Source organism: Oenanthe melanoleuca, chromosome 1A (genome assembly GCF_029582105.1).
Source record: "Oenanthe melanoleuca isolate GR-GAL-2019-014 chromosome 1A, OMel1.0, whole genome shotgun sequence".
NCBI lineage: Eukaryota > Metazoa > Chordata > Aves > Passeriformes > Muscicapidae > Oenanthe > Oenanthe melanoleuca.
Window position 1 is genome coordinate 33,962,020 of NC_079334.1, and position 21,840 is coordinate 33,983,859.

Sequence of the window (21,840 nt, forward strand, 5' to 3'; positions counted from 1 at the left end):
GCAGTTAATTAAGTCTCTGCCATCTTGGGAAACTTTGTCCTCCTCTCACGCTCCAGACTTCTTGGCTGTCATGTTTGCTACCACCCACTTTTCAAAGCAGAAATAATTCTTTGGATGTTCCACATAGCAGCAGTATGTCAAAGAATTTTTTCCCAAATTGAATACTGACAACAGCCTTTTGCAGTTCTTTCTCATCCCTGACTACTGTTCCTATCTCCCAAGTACAGCTAGTGTCTATCACTTAAGTTTACTCTGATGTTAGAAGAGATTGAAGGATAAGCTGGAAAAGGACAGAGCTGTTGAAAATTGGTACACTGGAAAAAAATCTGAGACCACAAAACCAATCTGGAAAACAAATTACTATTATCTTTATAAATGCCAGCCATAATCTCACCATCAAAAACACTGTGGCAATAAATTTAAAAGAGATGATCACTATGGAAAGGCCAGGAACTAATAGAATCAAATACCTATTAGAATGGAGAATCAGAGTCTATTTTGAATTATAGTCTATTCTAGAAAGGTGCAACTAGAGGAAAGAGCTTGGTATATTTTTCTTTGGTCAAACAAACAAGCAAACCAAACCAACAGATGTTGAGTATAAGAATGAAAGTAGATGGAAATGTGAAAAAAAACCCAAACCCAAAGAACACAACTAGTGGAATACAGGAAAGCTGGTCAAACTTAAAAGACACCCCAGGAGGTATAATGGAATTCAATACTGCTTCAAAAGGAAAAATGCAAGGAAAAGAAATGACCAAAGTGAGTTAAAAGTTCGAAGGTTAAAAAAGTCCTTTCTTGTAAAAGAAAAATGGGGAGGAAACCAATTAGCAATATGGCTTCAGACAAGTCTTGCAGGCAAGAGATAAGGCCAGAGAAGAAGCATGGTGAAGTAATGCTACCCAAATGGGAATACAGAAGGCTTTTATAAAAATATCAGAAGAAAAACTAGCACTAGGAAGAGAAACCCATTAAGGAAGGAGGTCTAACTTTAAATTAGCAGTGACTTAGAAATGACTGAGGTAGCTGCTTATTTTAAAAAATCCATCTCCAACAAGAAAAAATTAAAACTCTGCCAAAAGTTTGTTCTTAAGAAATCCTTGCTTTACTGGTGACAATCAAAAAATAAAATAAAATAAAACATTTTTAAAAAAATTCTAAGACTTCTCTTGGAATTTACAGATGCAAGAGCTTCATAGAGAAACATCATAATACTAGCTTTCAGGAAATGCTTGAATGATTCTATATGTACTTGTCTAACAAATTATTTTTCTCTCTGCCAACACAAAAATGAAAATATACTGGGAAACCAAAAAAGTCTTTCCCATATTTAACTAATGGAAAATTAAAGCAACCTGAGTATTAAAGTGAATTGATGGATAAAGACTGCAACTTGTTACACATCACACCTTCAACTATGCATTTTTTTCTTAAAAACTGTTGCTGCCATTCATTTTTATAGAGCCTATGATATTAGCTTTGTGAGATCTTACCCTGATTAGAATACGAAGCTGGCTGATTCCTAGGGCTTGCACGAAGTCCTGATGGAACTGGCACACAGCCCTCGTTAAAAACTGGCAGCTAAATATGAATCAAAGAACTTTGAAACTGTAGCACAAGGAAAAACTACCAGTAATTTTTTTGTCACTATAGGATATTACTCTGAAGTACTATTGTGATAAATGTTTTTCCATCCCTGACACAATAAGCAGTGATTTATTGAGATTTAATACAGTCCTCCTCATGTACTTTATTTGAGTTTTACATAGTCATACTGCAGTTATGTTCCCTGTTTCATCCCAACTGCACACAGAATATATTGATGCCCCCAGGCCATGTCTGGATTTTCACAATCTGGGGATAGCTGGCAGTTAATGAAATGGTTTTTGTAATTGAGAGCATCACAAAGGGTTCTTCAGTGATCATTTTGCTACACATTGCAACTGGCAAGAGCTGAGGCATGAAGCTTAGGGAACCACACCACCACTGCTGAGCTCTCAGGTCCCTCTGAACAACCAGCAGCATTTCAGGGATGCTCAGGGCTCTCCCTGCACCTGGCCAACATCCTCTGCAACAAAAGGCCAGTTGTGTTTCTCTAAAAGAAGTCAAAGCATCCGTGCTAAAGCCAAACACAAAATAAATACTTGATTGTTTTTGTTTTTTTTTGTTTGTTCTTGTTTTTGTTTTTGTTTTAGTCAACAGCCTATCAAATAACTTGAGAATATCCCAGTTGAGTTGAATGACAGCATGGCAGGGTGAAATGTTGCTGGCACACTAACCAGAGCAGAAGGGCAGCCACACAGGCATGCACACTGTGCTCGTCATGCCACAAACACAGCTGAGAACAGCAGTCTCCTCAGCACCCTTTTGATATCCCTATGCACAGTTTCAGCAGTCTCTTTAGAAGACCATGAGGTGCTAGGAGAGGTATGATAATTCTGCTTTGATATATAATTAGTAACACAGTTTGCATCTTCTTGATGAAGACCCTTCTCTGCTGTCTCTGGAAGTTCCCTGCTCCTGGTTTAGCCCAGCCAGCAGGTCACTTTCTGACTGTCCTTTTTACATGTTCTCATCTTGAAGAACTGCTCAGGAAAGTACTAAATCATTTTGGCAATCTGTAAAGAATATTTCGTTTGTGCTAATAAAAATCTTTTTGGGAAGCTCTGAATGGCAAATACAGAATTGCATGTAGGGTATGCACTGGAGAGGAAGTGTAGGAGCTTTTTCATCTTTTTTCACTGGGACTGAGTAGTAAAATACATATAGTGAAAGTTAGACTGTTTAAATACATTACAGAACCACAATATTCTCACCAGACTGCTCCACATCTTCTAAGATCATAGCTGTTCAGCATAATGGAGTTTATTTTCCTATCAGAAATAGAAAAAGACAGAGAAGAAGAGCAACATTCATGTCTAACTGAGTTTCCTTAAATAGATATGGCTTTCTATGACATGTACATTAGTCCACAGATTTCTCTTGAGGAAATTCTCCAGGGTCAAATGAAAAGAGAATGTAATTTGCTAAATCTACAGCTTAAGCATTCAGCTCTTGAATTTAATCATGTGCCATTCAGAAAGACCTGACATCATGTTTGGCATAATTTCTACATTATGGCACGCTTCTGCAAACAATATTTTGGAAAAACATTCAAAGGTGAAATAGAAGACAAATAACTGGGAAAGATTCAGTTTTCTAAAGTTCACTCAGGAGCATTTCTGTTTGCCTAAAAGATGGATAGTAAACATGTAAAGATTTAAATCTGTCCTCTGAAAATATATTTTTATTTATAGCTTTTCAATCTCCATAGTGCAAGCCATTCTGAAATTATTAGTTTACTTACAATTCTTATTTTTTAAATCAAAAGTTTCTTATTTATTTTGCCTAACTTGTCCTATTATTCCTTTATAGACAGTATTTATTTCCTAATAATGAAGCTCTGGTTTTCAAATAAAAATCCTATAAAACCAGGTATGATATACTTAAATTGGATTAGCCTTCTCAGGATTTATCCTGGGTTTTTATCCCAGCTTCTCCTTGCAAAACACAACTGAAATACCAGGAACAAAACCCACAAAGCTCCTACTCAAATACAAGAAGGTGTTTTTTCAGAAACTGCTAGCAGAAATAGGAGAATTTCCTTGCAGCTTTAAGATAGCAAATATCACATTATTCATTTCTCCCTTGTAGCAGAGTCATGGCTAGTAAAGGAAAGGAGCTCTTGTCAGGGAAATAGTTATGGTTACCTCAATAAGCATCAGTCAAACCCACCACAGACTGAGGAGCAAAATTCCATGTGGCATTGCTGACCAGCTACCTTCAGTATTTATTGCCTTTGTGCTGACATGGACCAAATAGCTGCAGTAAGTCCAAGAATCCGACAAAACATCACCAAGGCACCAATCCAAAATTAATAAACTATCTTTCATAAATTTTCTGTGATGTAGGCTGTTCTTACTGCCCACACTGGAAGGCTGCAGAAATTGATCAGAGTTATTGGGGCTCACTAAACAATTCAGTGGCTTGCTGTAATACATACACACAAGCCTGCTTGTATTAAAGTTTCCAGCATTTCCAATCCAAAAATGCATTTCAAAAGAAAATACATGGATAATTGAATTGAAAATAAGCTGCTTAGGGAAAGCTGTTGAAAATCTAGTTAGGATATTTAGTTTCAAAATTCATCTGGAAGGCTCTAAATTATCATTGTTAACATCTATTATTTTTAATACATAAAATTATTTTTCCTACATGATTTTGCATTGAGTTTATCCACTTGATATTAATCCATTTCTCAAGAGTATGGCTGGTATCATTAATTTAAATGATTAGAAAGAAAGATGTACAAATGAAGGGATCATAAATTTCTTTCTGCACTGAAAAAAGGGAAAAGACTTGTAAAATAGAGCAAATTCAGTTATTTACTATGCATCAGAAGGTTTGGTTCATCAGTGGCACACTGAGTCAACTCTTTTCATGAAGGGGAATGATTTTGACTCAAAGAGGAAAAAGAATAATTTTTCAGCCTTAAAAAAAAGGTGCTGATTTTTCTTTCAATAACTTTGATGTACAGAGAAAGAATCCATTTTAGGGAAATCATTCTGAAAACCCTTGAAAGATAATTCCTTCCACTAAGGAACCACCCCAGTGACAGGCTGTTCCTTCACTGCAATGCCCTACTAGAATTTATTTTATTAAAGAAAAAGAAATACTTTTTTTTCATTAATTCTTCAAAACAGTTATGTTTCATCTTAATATAAGCCAAAAGCTAAAAGTCTAGCAGTGTTCCTAATAAAGTAAATAGAGACAAAGGGCTTCCAGATAGTGGTTCATGAGTCATGAAGATTATTCACCTTTGCTGATCTCTGGCTTCTCAGAGAGCATTACATGTCCTCCAGTCACCCTAGACACTGACCATTATTAAATTTTATCTCCTTTAGTATTTAAATCCTTAAATAAATGTCTTTCTCAGAGAAAGATTAGGCTTGATTTAAATACAATAAAGTACCTTTATTCTTCATATCTTGTTCCTAATGTTCACAATGCTATTGAAATTGTGCCTGCATTTCTAGTTTGAATAAAAAAAAAATTCTGCTTTTATGTCCTGGCTATCAGTATGAATCTGTTCACTGATAAACTCTCAGAAAACAGGCAATACATAACTTAGTGTTTTCTGACTATGTAGTTTTGTTTTTGTTTTTTTTTTTCCAGAAAATGGTTGAAATCCTATCCATTTGAAATACCCTAATTCCACTTTTAAATCAGTGTACCTATTGTCTGATCAAAAACTTTTGGGTATTTAAACACAAGAGACACTAGCTTATATCAATAAGGTTTTTTTCTAGATAAAACACTTTGAGGAATGATGGACACATAGATTCTAACAGTTATTGTACTTCTCAGGCAATGCAATTTCCAACACTACACATGTATTTAAACTGCAGTAAAGCAATTTTTGCTTCTGTGAATTTACATTCACAGCAGTTGATAGGGTTAGCAGCCATTTTACATTCTATTCTGCAGTATGAAACATACTAGAGTGCAATGTAAACAAAAAGAATAAAAGGGAAAATTTAGCACATCAGAAATTAAAGCCAATAAAGGTAGGAGATTAAAAGTTTATTAAGGTAAATTTAATCAGGTAAAGCTGGTTTTAAAATCTACTTCATATAATGTATTTTAGATTATTTTAGATAATTCAGCCAACTAAGCAGGTTTAGTTATTAGTATATTGTATCCTTTTGCAAAAAAACTTCTGTAGAATTCATTGAGGGTTCCATTCTTTAAATTTACACATCTGATCCTGCTTAAATTGTTTTGACAATCTTTTGTTTACAAAGCAAATCTTTGAAGACTTACTATTTTAAGAATTAGATACAGATGACATTAGTGCTGTAACTTCAAAAGAAAACAAACTCCTAGTATGTTGCTGCACCAAACATTTCCCTGTGTGGAGCTGGAGTTATCACAAGGGGCTCAGGAGGGGCAGGAAGGCTCCACAACAGTACTTGGAGAACAGATTGATGAGGGAGGCTTGTCTTTTTCTCTCTCTCTCCATCAGAAGAAGACTCAGAGGTGACATGATTAAGATTTATAAATTAAATGCTGATATAAACAAATGGAGGGATTTTTCCTCCCCAAAAGATAAGGTTAACACATGCTGTGCCCTGCAGCAGGCAGAGTGTTCTATGAGCTGGCCAGCAGGTTGTCAGCCATGTGATATTCTTCCAGCTTTCCCTTCATGCTCTCTCCTTTTGAACACAGTCTTTAGCCAGCCTACAGTGTTGAAAGTCTACTTCTCTGGCAAGGGAAATAAAAGGCTTCCATGCTTTTTAACCTGCACAGCTTTAGAGACATCCTTCTTTTAATGCTATTTAATCATAGATAACCCATGACCAGTTTTCATCTGGATTCCAGCTATCTCTAACCACTAAGAATAAAGTTACCTTGCAAAGCAGTTTTAATTCCAAAATGAAACATCACTGCTTTCCTGGATGCCCAGGACAGTGCAGCACTGTTTTGCTCCAAGAGCAGCACATTGTAAAAGAAAGAGTCAAGATCTTTCAATTTTCCTATTGTGCACTGTAAGCAGCCCTGCAGCCTGAGCAGCAAAGTGCACTTGTACTTTAAATGTTTAGTTTAACTTAACTTATTCTTTCCACCTGTCAACTAGGAGAAAGTGCAGGTGTACAAAACAACAATTCACTTAACCCCTTTCTCATAACATCTCATAGGTGAAAAAAGTCCATCATGATGGACTATCCATTTCTACCTATTTCTCGTTATTCTAGAGGTCTGCTGAAATTGCCAAATTCATATTTTATTTGAAGTCAACTTATAGCTTATAAGTCAAAGGCAAAGGATTTTTATATTGTTACAAATTAATTTATTTCCATGAAAGGGTTAATTGGAATGTTCTTATAATTCATATGTTTTATTTGACAAGCATGCAACTACCTCAGTCTGCAACTGTTATAAAAACAGTTCTTTCAAAAAGGACTTAACCAAGAAAAAAAGTATCTCTCAGGCAATTTAGAACAAAAGACAGCTTAGCAATCATGAGCTGCTTTATCTCCAATAACAAATCATCAAAATCCACATTTTTATATCCAGTTTTATGAGGCTTCTGTCTAAAATACTGCATGCTTGTTAATGTTAGAACTGTACTATCGATTGCAGCTATTCTATTACAAATTTCAAAATGATTTTTTAAAAAATGGCCATGCAGGAGAATAAAATGACAATAATTGTTTCCTCCAGCCATCAAGTGAATCAAGACATTTTAAAGAAATTAATTTGTTTCTTGACTTCAGGACTCAAGTAGGTATCACATGGGAGATTCAAGTTCTTGAATTTTATATTTGAGCCTGGGGTATTTGGTTAATGATTAAAATCATACTTCCCATGTTTTATTCTAACACAAAGAGGCAGTACAGTAGTCTTTGCTGGTAACAATGAAGTACAGTGGTGGACCAAAATGTTGCTGCTGCTGAAGCTGTAAGCTGAGTCTTGGAAAGCTTTTATTAAATACATGGATACTGTCTTCAGAAGTAGACTGCAATCGAAGTAAACCATCTACATTTTGCCTGAATTATTAGAAATCTGTAAATAAAATATAAATTCATGCCTTATTTCAAATAATTTTCAAGTATTAAACCAAATTTTGAATTAACCAAAATGCTAACAGACTGCATGTCATTAATACCTAGCTCCACACCATCCACTTTTAATAAGTACATTTACAGCAATATTATACATGTCATCTGTAAAGAACCAGCCTTTGGTTCAAAGAACCTACAATAAACTATGTGCTCAGCTCATTTAGCACTGAGTGAGAATATATTTGTCTTGTATTCCTCAAAAGTTTAAGTACTTATTTCTAATAATTCCTTTTTAATCTAAACTGAAACTAGTTGTCCCTCTTTCTTCTACTTCATAAAAATTTTAAAACCAGAAAAGTTAATTTGTCATTTGCAGCCTGGTCTTGTTTTAAGGTGAACATCTGCCATTCACATTTGCCTTTTCTTGGTGTGATTTTCATATGTAAGCTGAGTGAAAAAAAAAAGTGTCTGCAGACATGACATGCAGGGTCATGACATTTTAACATACTAATGACAGCATGCTAAAAATGTAGTTTGTTTATGTCACTAATATTAATATAGTATCTGAACCTAAAACCACACAGCTGGTAAATGTTTCCATGTTTTGGTTTGTGGTTCTATGGGCAATTACAGTAGATGCTTAAAGCAAGTAAGTCAGGGTGAATGTCACAAAATTAGATCAAAGTCCAGTTGCTTTGCTATTTTATGTTATCCAAATCCTGACTTTTGAATGCATGACCAGAAACAAATCATACAATTCAAATAACATTCTTTCTAAATTAATAGTGCTGTACAAAATTGTTTAACTGAAAAATTTATTTCTCATTATGCTTTCGAAAATAAGGAATTCATCCTCAAAGAATTCTGAATACTTAACAATATAATGAGCCAAAACTCCAGGAGTGCTCCCTTTGACACACTTATTCTGCCCTTCATGCATGGGTACACACATATTTATGCTTTAGGTACTTAAATTTAGCATCCATACTTTCCAGAAACAATAAAAGCTGAGATACACACTGAAATAGATACTTCTAAATAGTTACTTTTTTGATAGCCTAGCAGATGCCAAGATGAGGAAAAATTTACACCAGAGACGGTGAAAATACAGGATCATTTGAGAATAATAAAAAAGTAAATGGTGGGAAATGTTAACAGCAACAGCTGTGAAAAGAAATTAGAGAAGATTAAAAGTATAGAAGAGAACAATAATAGTAAAAACACTTTAAAATTTAAATTGCTTCACAAGAGATATTCTGTAATTATGGCTTCTATAGGTATTTGAATAGTAACTGCAAAAATAGTGAGGTACAAGTATTTAAATATTTTCCAATATCTTAAGAACCTACTAATACTATAAAATCAATCCACTGAATCTGAATCACACATCTGAAAATTATAGCAGATCACACAACTATATGAACCATGCTGACTTTAAGGCCTACAATGACTTTTTTAGATTGTGAACAGAGTAGCAGTCACAGGCACACTGAGTGGTGAAGGTGAGATGCAAAGACTTTGGAAGCCCCCCACAAAGTGAAGTTTTAAGGCAAAATTCAGTTTTGCCCAAGAAAGCCTTAGAGAGCAGGAAGAAAGTATATCCATTTCTGTGTTTTATTATTTATTATTTCATATCTGTGAGATGGATATTTATTGCCATAGACACAGGTACCCAGTGTTGGAGAGACCTGGAATGTTGGCAGACAAAGGAAAGGGTAGAGGGCTGAATGTGTGCACACAGTGAATAGTTCAATACTGTGGCATATTTCCTTTATCCATAGTAAATCCTACTCTGCAACCAGAAGCAACAAACTGAACAGGTCAGAGTTGCAACTTGGCAGAAAAATGGTCACAGCAATACCAAACTGCAGAGGCACATAGCAGTAAGCACAGTATTAGTACAGTGATGAAACACACATCACACAGAATTACCTGGATAGAAAAGCAAAAGGTAAAGTATGCCCCTCCATTCAGCAACATCTCAATGGGGTGAATTCCAAATGACAGCAGAAATTTCAATGTGCTTCTAGAACTGTAGAGTATGACAACAGGCATTGTATTCTGTTTAGATTTCAAGATATTGTTCAGGATGCTTCAGCCTTACTTGATAGGATCAACCCTATGAAACAGCTCCTAGTTCAATGCCTATTGAACTCTGGAAAATTTCCTTTTTCAAAAGCACAGTATTCCAACTCAAGGCTCATCTACTCAGACAAACATCAGAAGAAGACTTATAGTCCTTCACGCAGGAAGATAGCTAATAAACTACAGGCAAAATCTGGAATTATTTTATTATAATTAATAATGTATTATGGTGATTATGGTTTGGCTGAGAACAAACAGGCCAGCCTGAGCTAGTCTGAGCTAACTGCCAAATCTTCTGCACATGTGGCAGATGGAGGAAGCATTTGGGAGACTCCTTATGCATAAGAGCTCTGTATTACAGGGGCTCAGATTCAATGCAACAGCAAAGTAACTCAAGTGGGTCATGATAGAAGACAGTAAGCAGCATAAACTTTAAAGCTTTGGGTTCCATCCAAGGCAAAGGTGAAAAAGAAAGAATATCTCATTAAAGGGATGTCAGAGGAAAGTGATTGTACAACCTATGGCGACTGTTGAAAGTGAAGAAAACTGTGGCTTATGACACACTGCACTAAGTTCTGCAGGTATAGGGAATAGAAGAACAATGTTTGAACTCAGTGGAGCTGTATTCCCTTCTAATAGGACTTACTTTAAACTTCCTTAACAGTTTTCAAGAACATCATAGGGTGGTTTGGAAACATTACAACTTGCATTGCAACAAACCTTATTCTTCCGAAGAACATAATTCATTTTGTGTGTTTATGTCTAATCTCTTTTGGCTCATCTTACTTTGAAAAAGGCTTTGAACTCCAAGAATGTTCCTCAAATACTCCCTCTATAAGTCCCAGGAGGCAAATGCTGGAGATTAGAGGAAGTAGACAGGACAATAAATGAAATGCAATATAATACCACTGAGAAATCTCTTAGCCATATCCCATGTTATATCCAATGCAGAAAATCCATCTTCCTCTCTGATTAATTTCTTATGGTAAATAAAGCAGGGTAAATTGAAAGGAATAAGCATTTATATAAAAAAAAGGAAAAAGAATACCAAATTAAAAACAACAACAACAACAAAACAAACAAACAAAAAAAAAACCAAACAAACAAAAAAAAAAAAACAAACCACCACCCCCCCGCCCCCCCAAAATAACACTCAATGAAACAACTGTTGACATCTGATGCTGCCAGTGTTGTTTCAGCCTTTACAATTCCTTTCCCAGAACAAGCAAGTTTGCTTCACTACTTTCTGCACCAATGTGCTTTATAGAGCATTATATAAGCAACACTCAGGCCTTGGCTTATGTTGACTTCATGAACTTAACTTTTATGAATTTGTTCAAAGAGCAGTTTAATGTTATGGGGATGAGCTCTCTTGGGCTAGGTTTCCAACATAGATATCCTTCAATCCTTTGCATTTTGGCAAGATGTGGAGATACAGGTGCTATCTGAGCCAGTTTAGTGTCATCACTGGGGACCTGCTTGTCCTTTTACACGATTCAGGAAATGAGAATCAGTCTGAGAGTATAAATTTACCAGAAACAGCATTACCCTTAGAGATATCAGCCCACATCTCTAAAGAATATTGTACTTCCAGCTCACAAAGAGAAAAAGTTTCAAAATATAAGCAGAAGCTACAACTTCAGTTGTCAGAGAAAACCCAAGTTGAGTTTTCTTGAACATAGGATTGCTTTCAGCAAAAGCTGCTGCCTCTAGTAATGGATAAATACCAAAACTTCTCTGCTGCTTGCTAATGTAAATCAGATATTTGCAGCATATAATTTATTTTCTGCCTGAGAAGAAATGCCAGCAGAGTCCTTTGCAACAGAAAGGCAAGGGCAGATCATGCCAATTATGAAAAAAGTTTACAGTAATGATACCACAGAAACAATGCATATGTCCTTCACATATCTATGTGAAGGGATGACAGTGAGGAGAATAATCCTCTTTCACATAAATTCATCATCCCAGTGGCAAGGCATATCTTGAAGCTGCAACACAAACCCTATTATTTTTTGTTCAGGGAAGCAAAAAAAGTTGCAAAAGGTTATGTGAGATCAGATGAAATCTTAGGTACCCACACTGTTGTGAAGGACTGAAACTTACCCTGTCAAAGTCTCAGCAATTTCTATTGCTTTTTTTTCCCCTGATTTCACGTCATAAATGTGGCACACATTCTTGAAGATCATCATAAAGAATTTTTTTCTACCTACCATATGTTTTTTTGCAACCAATTTTGGTGAGCATGCATTTTATTATCATCAGAACTCAGAAAAGTATTTACATTTTACATTTCATTAACAGCTTTTGCTTTTTCAAGGAGTAACATATACTTACATCTAAAAAAACCACCCTATTTCCATGAAAAATGATTAAGTTTTTAAAATTAAAGCACTGAAAGGTCAACAAATGCCAGTATTGTCTGAATAGCCATAATTTAAATACCTCATGCCTCTGCATTATGACAAACCTTTTAATTAAATATTGACATAGTATGTTCCATGAAACCTCACTTACAGGGTCTAGAAGAACATAGGAACCCAGTTTTCTTCCTTTGTGTAAGGAAAAACAGTCACCTGAAGTAAGTTCTACTTCATATTTGTAGATGATAGATTCTCAGCAAAACATTTATGTATGTGCACACTGTACAGAACAAATATCTACATTAAGACAAATAAACATCCCATATTTGAGAGCTTGAGGAATACTAAGAAAAAGTAAAAATCCCTTATTTTGGATCTCTTTTTTTTCCTTCCCCAGGGGAAATCTGCGTGGGTGAAACCTGGGTGTGAATTCTGCATGGTGGGAAGAGCACTAATAACTTCAGTCCCAAGGGAAAAAAGAGAAACATAAGAAAATGTGGGCACTAGTGACATTCTCTAATTACATGACTGCCAGCCTCTAAATTTTCCACCCTCTCTCTCACTTTGAGCATAAGGTTCCTGTTCTCACATACAGAGCTCCACAAAAGTCCCTCCTGCCCACATCTCATTTTTCATTTTCTCCTTCTGTTACTGCCTGAGTTCTATCCAAATTATTTTCTTAAATGCCTACTGTACACTTTCTCTGGTCTTTGTGTCAATGCATGCATTCCAAAGAATCTATCCATGTTCATTTGAATTTCTATCTAAAATAGGGTTTTTCTGAAAAGTTAACAAATGCTCTGATGTCAGCTAAAGCAACCTTCTTTTTTAAGTAACTGGTTTCCTAGATGAAAATTATGTCCTTTATCCTGATGCATTGCTTGCATTGTTTGACCAATACAGATTATTCCTGACTTATGTCACAGGCATATTTTCAGGCATATTAGAAAATGTGAAAAGTAAAAATTCTGTCATACCTAAGTAAATATCCTAGAACTTCTTCAAACTAATTTGCCAGGTTTATAAAACCAGAACCACTCCATGAACCTTTTCCCCCTTTGTGATTCAACATTTTCTTTTTTCCTAACAGAAACTTGATTTTAAAGTGAGGGCACTCAAATTGACCCCATAACATTTTAGACTGCCAAATTTCACAGCTGTTCCTTATCTCTATGATGGTCTGACCAAAACCTCAGAGCTGACAGCTCCAAGTTCTGCAAAGGCTGGTTTATGAATTTTTATTTCTCATATGAGGATACAAGCCACCAATATGAATCTACTTTGAGCTTAATGAAAAGAAACAGACACACTAGTGGGAGCATGTTTTTATGCTCACACCCATACATAAGGGCAAGATGGAGTTGTTTGGTTTTTCACGCTGTACAATGGGATAGAACCTCACTTCTCACGTTTACAAGAATAATTCCTAAGTGTTTGTCAGCACTGCCTTCTTCTGATACTTGCAAAGGGCAGAATAGGTGGACAAGACCACAATTCTATTTCCAGCCATGTCACCAGGCACACACAAGCTGTCTGCTGCCCAGAGACCATGCCCCTTTTTCCCTTTGCTCATCAACTTGAAAAATCATGTCCCATTGCAGAAGTTTAAGATTGCAAATATGGTCTGGGCTTCTCAATATTTTCTCTTACATCTACAACAAAAAGTTCTTTCTGAGTCTCCTTTCCATGAGAGAAGCTTACTTTTTTCCCCCACTCATTTGTGGTAGTTGCTATTTTGGGTGCTCAGGAACCTCGCAGCATCAGCAGCTTTCTTCCTATTCCTTATGTGATATTTTAGCAAGTATGAAGGATGCAAAACATTTATAGAGCTGATAGGTTTTTACTTAGCAAAGCACTGTTACCTGTCAGCATCCACAGTCACATCATGAACCCCTCTCTGGATGACGTCTCGAGAGGCAGCGAGGTCTGGTATTCGGTTCAGACTTCTTGTATATAGGTTGAGTCCTCCATCTGTCATGTACCTGAAAATAAATTTGTGGTCAATCCGTGGGAAATGCAGCCATCTGGCAACATGTTTCACTCTAAAGTTAATGGTCTGTGAAATTCAAATGTTTAAGGTACAGGTTGTCTTATTAGATGGTAGACTTATGCTAAATACTCCCACTTTATGTGCCCAGAGACTGGGTATCTGCCCGCCTGTTTTCTGGGATCATTTGCCTTTTTCTGTGATGGCTTACACACCAACCTCTTTTGTGGAAATATTTTTAGACTGAAGCCCTCAAGTATGTTCAAAAGCACATTTTAAATACTGTGGTTTAGCCAAAGCATAGCATCAGGTGCAAGAAACATCACTCCAGCAAGGAAAGAAATATAAAAAAAATTAGCATTTGTCCAAAGGCAAACAAGAATTAAGAACCCCAATTCACAGTCCCTGTTGGGATTCAATTATTCAGATATGAAAAAGATATCCACTGAAGACCTTACAATACATTTAAGAATATTTTTTAAGTGTGCTCCTTTTACTTAATTCTCACCACTTCACATTATAATCAATGTCTAATGAATGAAACAGTGAGTATAGTACTGTGTACTCACTAGGGAACCATTAAAAGTTTATGAATTAAGAGTACCATCAATAATTTCTGGAATGTCTACCTATAGCTTGGTTGTCTCTCTGAGAGGTCTTGGCACTTAAAATGGAGCAGCATCACAAGCCTATCTTACCCTCAAGACCTCTCTTATATTCCCTTAGGACTTTTTGTTAAACTGTCTTCCCTCTTAGGCTCTTTTTCTTTTAGTTTCTCTACTGTATTTTCTGATAACTTCAATGTACCAACAAATCAGAATAAATTTATTTGTGAAAGACCATGCACATGCACAGCACTGAACATAGAAGCATAAATATTCAGAAAAAATAATTCTGCACCTCACTGAACCTACTCAAAATGAAATACAGACTGATATAGGTGTAGTCCCAACATTAGGTTGAGGCTAAAGTGATCTCCCAGAGTTTACTCACAATTCAATCTCTAACACAAGCTCTCCTTGAGCCATGAAATGGTGCCACACAAACCCACCTTGCAGTCTAAGCAAGAGTGCAAGCACACATTTACTCCAGGAGCTACACACAGTTCCAGGCACAAACCAAGGCATGTGCACACACTGCTGCTGCTCCAGCTGTTTTATTGGCGCTCTCCCTGTGGTTCCTTCTGGGAGCAGATTTAATTGAAATCATCTGTGACAGACACCTGGGGGCCAGTACAGCAGTCTGGGAGCACCTGCCTCTGCCTCCATCCATGTGGCTCAGGGGGGCTGAACAGATGCAGGCCGTGAGAGCAAAGCTGCAGCAGTGGAGCTGTGTGGTAGCTCCAGTTTGAGAGGGCATCGTGTCCTGGGTGGTGATGTGGATCAAGGCAACCTCAAGTGCATTAAAACACAAAGGGTTCCTTTGATAATTTTCAACAGAACTCTGAGGCATTTAATGCATAGGTAAGATTTGGCTGGCAGTTTGGCAAAATATTTCTGAAGCCTTGGTATCTGGAGTCTGGAGAGGTTAACTTCACATTTGTTTTCAAAGGTAAATTAACAGTCACATTTACGTACTATAGTCATCTTTTTATTAAAGACAAAATTCAGATTTTTTTTTACAGGTTATTAGCTGGCCTTGAATTATCCAGTAGATTCCACAGCTCTAGAACTGCATATTAAATTTAGCTGTGGCTTGAATGCAATCCAGACTGCATGCATTTTCATTCCTGTATAAGTAAGGAGAGACTTAACAAGTGCACTAGGTCTTCCTCACTCTAATTTCTAATTACTGCTGCATTCTTTTCCCCAAGTGTTTAAAGTAATTAAACTGATAATGGAAGAGGCATAGAGGAGATAAGAGTTTACATGCCTCAGTGAATCCTGAAATTTCAGAGCTTATCAACTTGTTTTTAACATTTACCACACCTAAAAATGCTATCTGAGCACAGAGCAACTATCTATTGAGTTATTCTTATTACAGATGCAAAGAAAAGTCACATAAGATGACTATATTCACCCTTTAATGTGATAAACTAATTAATAGAACTCACGAGGCACTGCAAAGGATTACCTTTTAAAAAAAATTTTTGTATAAAACTATGCATCTGTCAAAGGCAGCATTAATATTTCCTTTATGATAAGAGGTCCTCAGATATTAAAGTATTAAAGATATTAAATAAATTTTCCATATGTATTGTCTCTTTCCTAGCACATATAAATATGACATCCTACTTGACAGTCATTAATGGTGTTTTGAGGACAGTTGTCAGCAGTGCTCCATACACAGATCACTGAAAAAGTAGAGATACAGGAATATGCTTTCTTTAAAATTATGCTTTCTCTAGAGATCTATCTTTGGATGCTGCTTGAGATGAGACACTACTCTAGAGACAGCTTTGATCACAGACTTAGATTTGCCTTTAGGAATGTATCATACTCAGTTCCATCACCCACTATTCTCTAATCATAGCTATACTTCAAACTAAGAGATTAGATTGACAGCAAGAATTCTAAAATTATAGAGTGAGTGAAGCAATGTGGTGTGACATGACCAGGTGGAACTTCTTCTATTCAACACAGCGTTACACCAGTCAGGAAGCAGCTTTGAGATGCTAACAGCAGCACTGAATAGCAATTCAAGTATGAGTAAAATTGTAATGTGACAGTTCTTTTTAAATGATGTTCTAGGAGTTCTAACATACACAGGGCTGAAGTGTCTTGTATATCTAGACTGATATAAGAACTATGGAATTTGAAACACAGGGAATACAGTACCTCAAAGTACTTCAAATTGCAGTTGATTAAACAAACAAAAATAAAAACTGTAATTTTTACTTCTGGATATACTAAGAGAGTAACTGGTCTAGTCTTTTATGAGAAGATATTGCTGCCACTCAAATGAGTTAAAAATCTACAATAAAGGCCCATTGCAATGACTATGCTAGAAATTATCTGCAACGGAAACAGAGAAAGTCAGTGCTGTCAACAACTGCTTTTCATCAGCTGCATCCCATGCCATACCTACCATCTCAAACAAACATAAAAATACCAAAAGAAGACTTATCCCAGGGAAAGCAGTTCAAAATAACGGTTCACAGGATAACCAAAAATTTCCAGTAAGTAATATTGGAACTCAAAGTTCATAGCAAAGTCATTTTGATGTTAAAGGAGAACAGAATATGAAGGCAGGTGAGAGTATCACTGGCAGATTAGAGGTTTATATATATATATATAGAGGTTTTCTATAACGCAACTTCTACTCGCGTGCCAAAATTTTTTAGAAAATCCTTCTACTCCTACCAACCACGCCTTAATTCAACTGGAGAAAACGTTTACCCGCTGTTGATGTCATCAGCCCTCAGGCTTTTCCCCAGGATGTCTCCATCACTCATGTAGCCACCAACGTCAGGCTCAGCCGCCATGTCCAGGTCGGCGCCGCCCTTCTCGCAGGTGTCCGCGTGCGGGACGTTCCCCAGGCGGGACACGGCGGCGCGGCGCAGCGGCGTGGTGTACATGAAGCGGGATGGGTCTGTGTGGATGAAGCGGCCGGCGCTGCTGCGGGGATAGCCGGCACCCAGGGATGGAGCATCCCCCGCCTGCAGCCGGGGACTGGCCTGCCCCAGCCGCCAGGTCACCGCGCTCGAGCGGCTGGATAAGCTGGGAATGCTTCTCCCGTTCACCTCCGTGGTCACAGTGCTGTCAAAAGTTGTCTCCAATGTGCTGCCAAACAGAATGGAGAAGTCAGTGAACTGTGCCTTCCACGGACCTGAGAAATCAAGGAAAGTGAAGGCTGGAGGCAAGTGTATTGGTTTTTTAAAAATTCTCTGTGTGTATGTGCTTTCACTATATTGCACACGTGCTTGTATGTGCCCTCGGTGCTGAGGCCAGTCCTCCTGTTTAATATCTTTATGAATGATCTGGATGAGGGGATTGAGTGTACCCCTCAATTACTTTACTGTTGAAAGTTGGGCAAGAATGTTGATCTGCTGGAGGTCAGGAAGGCTCTGCAGAGGGATCTGACAGGCTGGATCAATGGGCCAAGGCCAGCTGGATGAGGTTCAATAAGGCCAGGTGCTGGATCCTACACTTGGGTCACAACAACCCCATACAGTGCTACAGGCTGGGGACAGAGTGGCTGGAAACTGCCCAAGGGATAAAGTAGCTGGGGATGCTGGTGACAGTGGCTGAACGTGAGCCAGCGTGTGCCCAGGAGGACAAGAAGGCCAAAGGCATCCTGGCCTGGATCAGCAATAGTGTGGCCAGCAGGGATTGTCCCCCTGTACTTGGCTGGTGAGGCCACACCTCGAGTGCTGTGTCTGGTTCTGGGCTCCTCAGTACAAAAAAGACACTGAGGTGCTGACGTGTGTCCAGAGAAGGGCAGAGGAGCTGGGGAAGGGTCTGGAGCACAAGTCTGAGGAGCAGTGGCTGAGAGAATGGCCTGAAGAAAAGGAGACCCAGGGGAGACCTTCCAGTCTCTACAACTTCCAGAGAGGAGGCTGCTGTCAGATGGGGGTTGGCCTCTTCTCCTAGATAACAAGTGACAGGACAAAAGGAAATGGCCTCAATTTGTGACAGGGGAGGTTTAGATTAGATGTGAGGAAAAGTTTCTTCATGGATAGGGCTGTCAAGCACTGGAACAGGCTGTCCAGAAAAGAGGGGGAGTCACCATTACTGGAAGTTTCTACAAGACTTGTAGATGTGGCACTTCAGGACAGGGTTTATTGGTGGACTTGGCAGTGCTGGACTAGTGGTTAGACTTGGTGGTCTTTTCCAACCTAAACAATTTTATGATTCCATGATTCTAGAATCTCTACTTGTGGGAATGGTGCCAAACACCTGGTATCTTATCCAAGATTAGAACAGGAGAATATTGACCCTAGAGGCTTTGCTAATCTGTGCATGTGATTGAAGGTGCTGTGGGAAAACTATTTCGGTGGAAAATCCACCATACGAGTGTGTGACTTCGTGTGATTGAAAATAATCACATGCATGGAATGCTTGAGACATGTTTTTTGTGTTACAAAATTAGCAGAGACCCTAGGGACAATCAGAAGGTGGTGGTTTTTCTGTAAGAAAAAATAAAAGGGAGCTCAATGTGGGAAGAAAAGAGATGGAGAGGAAAAAACCACCACTTGGAGAGCTCAAAACTATAACAATACACCAGTGTGTCTTTTTCCCATTGCTGACATTTATTTTTTACATTTAGATTTTTCCTTGCATTTAATCTCATGCCCAACATCTACTTATAAAATTACCTGAAACAAATTTTATCAGCTTCTAAGTGTATGTATGATACAATAATTGTCTTTGTGATTGATTATATAAGACACTTTGACACTAGAGTATATTAAAATACATTTACTAGAGAATATGTAAGTTGCTAAAGCAGTTTAGTGTCATAGCAAATTCTCCCTTGCAAGTCTCTCATTCATTCAGCAACTAGTAATACTGTCCCATGGTCCATATATTTAGTCTACACAAAACCAGTATACCTGTGGCTTATCTGGGTTCCTCTAAGGCTGGACATGGTTTCTTCCAAATTCTGTCTCAGGTCTGCAATATTCTTGACAGTTCTCATTCTTCTTGTCTCAGGGTCTTCCCCTGGAAGAAAAGAGTAAAACCAGCACACACTTCAGCACTTTAGTGAGTTTATTAGGCTGAATAAAATGCACACATGTATCCTCAGCTGAGAACACACACATATGATCATAAATAGGGCCTTTAATTTTTAAAAGTAAAACTTTATCCTTTTGGTAATAAAACACATATATGCTATAACATGTGATATGTAAAAAACCCACCAAAATATCCCTGTTAAGGCCCAAATCTATTAAAGAAACTCTGATTTACAGTGTTGAGATGTTTATCCTCTGTAATCAAGGCATGCTGTAGCCCCAGACCACTTGATACATTATAAGGTCCCTTTTTAGTTCTTGACATTTTACAACTCATTACGAAAAAAGCCACAGTAAATCTGTGTCTGGAAAAAACTGGAACGACTCTTAGAACAACTCTTCAGTATTCACTTAACATCCAGAATATTTCAAAGTACTTCCTAGGTAAGGCACTTAATTAAGCATCTTTCCTGGACTGTAATGCTTTCCTAAAGAGGGACATTATTCTTTATAAGGGATAAAATAAAATACACTTCTTGGGATATAAATCTGAACACTGGAAGTACATGCATCATTTATACAATTACAGGTTTCAACAGCCTTCAGAACCCATTGTGAAAAGCTAGTTTAATATCTCAGATAATGAAGCTTTCTGAACTTCACCTGGAACATCCTGAACAATGTTCACTTTGTACAATTTAAAAAAAAAATTAAAAGGAGTGAAGTTATATATGATATGTTACACAAAAGAAATATAAACCTCAAAGACTCCTCCAGTGGTCATACATAAAGAAACAGAAGCAAATTCATAGATCAAGGAAGTTTAATTCATTTTACTTTTGAAAAATAAGAGAATTTCAAAAGAAATTCTGTGACAAAATCTAAGATTTGTTCAAGGCTAGTGTTGTACTTCTGATCATGTCCTGTATCTCTTGCTTGTAAGAAGGCTGGCAGGCATCAGTATTAGAGTTACATGTGAAATGCTGAACTTGAAAGGCAAATAATTCCTTTTTGACTCTATTAATTACAAATTTCACATCATACCCCACAGACCTTCTGCAGTCAGGCCCTATTTCCCAAACACTCTGCAAGCTGTTAAGAAAAATCTCAACTCCTGATATTAAATGGAAATAAATTATTTCATATATATTTCATGCAGGCTTTATTTCTTCCTCAATAGGCAAATGATGCACTGAACTAGCCAACATAACCTGCAGTTGTGGCTCAATGTCAAACCAGCTTTCACAGCAATGCCATTTTGAGGTTTTCCCACCTACTCTGCCCTGGGTGTGTCTTCTGTCCTCTTTGCTGCAGCCAAACAGTCCTTTGGGAAATTATGTTTGCCTAATTTATCACTCACAGAAAATTCTTCAGTGCTTTAATGATGCTAATGTCTGTAAACCTCTGGTTTGGCACCATGGAACTGAAAGTGGGATCAACTCCTGGGCAGGATGGAAACATGAAGTGGGGATACAGGCCCTGTGCTGCTGCCAAACTCTCTCTTCTTAAGCCACACCCCAATTTCTGTTCACAATATTCAGCTCCATAGCAAACTACCTGTATACATTTTTACATGGAGTGCCTTGCAGGGGGCAGATGTTCACAGTCACTGAAATTGCAGCTGTTCCTGTGTTCCAAGCTAGATGTGCTCCATATGCACTGGCAATCATGGATCCCACCTGCTCTTTGCAGAAGTTTCTGTACCACCCTGGAGATTCCTGCAAGGCAAAAGGGCTCATGGCCAGGCTAGGCTGAAGACATTTAGATCTTGTTAGACTCAGACTGCTTTTTAAAGCTAGAGAATTTCCAGGCACACTGTCCATGCCTGCCTCCAGCCAGTGGTCTGTGGTGCACCCAGTTCCTCCCTGCCACTGCCCTTTGCCTTCCCTGCTCTGCCAAATGCATTCAAACTGACTGCCAGGAGCTCGTTATTTTCCTGCCATAATACCAACATAGGGGAGATCCAGCAAATGTTACCTGCCCTGCCTTCAACCAGAGGTGAAAGAGTAGCTTGTTGGTATAAGAAAATCTTCTATTTACACAGAAAGACAGATTCAGGGGTCTATGTGGGCAGAATTGAAGGCAAAGAAATACTTTATATTTATTTGAGGAACTGAATACAATTCATATTTTACAGTGACCTTGCCCTTTTCCTTCCTTGTTTATCCTTGTCAGTTGTCCTTTGCT

General features: G+C 37.7%; 1 protein-coding gene across 5 annotated transcripts in view; it reads right to left on the reverse strand.

Annotated features, from left to right (window-relative positions):
- NAV3 (neuron navigator 3) overlaps positions 1-21,840 on the reverse strand; it is a 248,387-nt gene that overhangs the window by 85,435 nt on the left and 141,112 nt on the right. For all 5 annotated transcript variants that reach the window (XM_056516356.1, XM_056516355.1, XM_056516353.1 and 2 more), the window contains 3 exons: positions 19,531-19,639; positions 17,375-17,758; positions 13,912-14,031 (listed from right to left, as the gene is read on the reverse strand). In XM_056516356.1, coding sequence (XP_056372331.1) covers positions 13,912-14,031; positions 17,375-17,758; positions 19,531-19,639 — 613 coding nt within the window. The remainder of the gene's footprint in view (positions 1-13,911; positions 14,032-17,374; positions 17,759-19,530; positions 19,640-21,840) is intronic.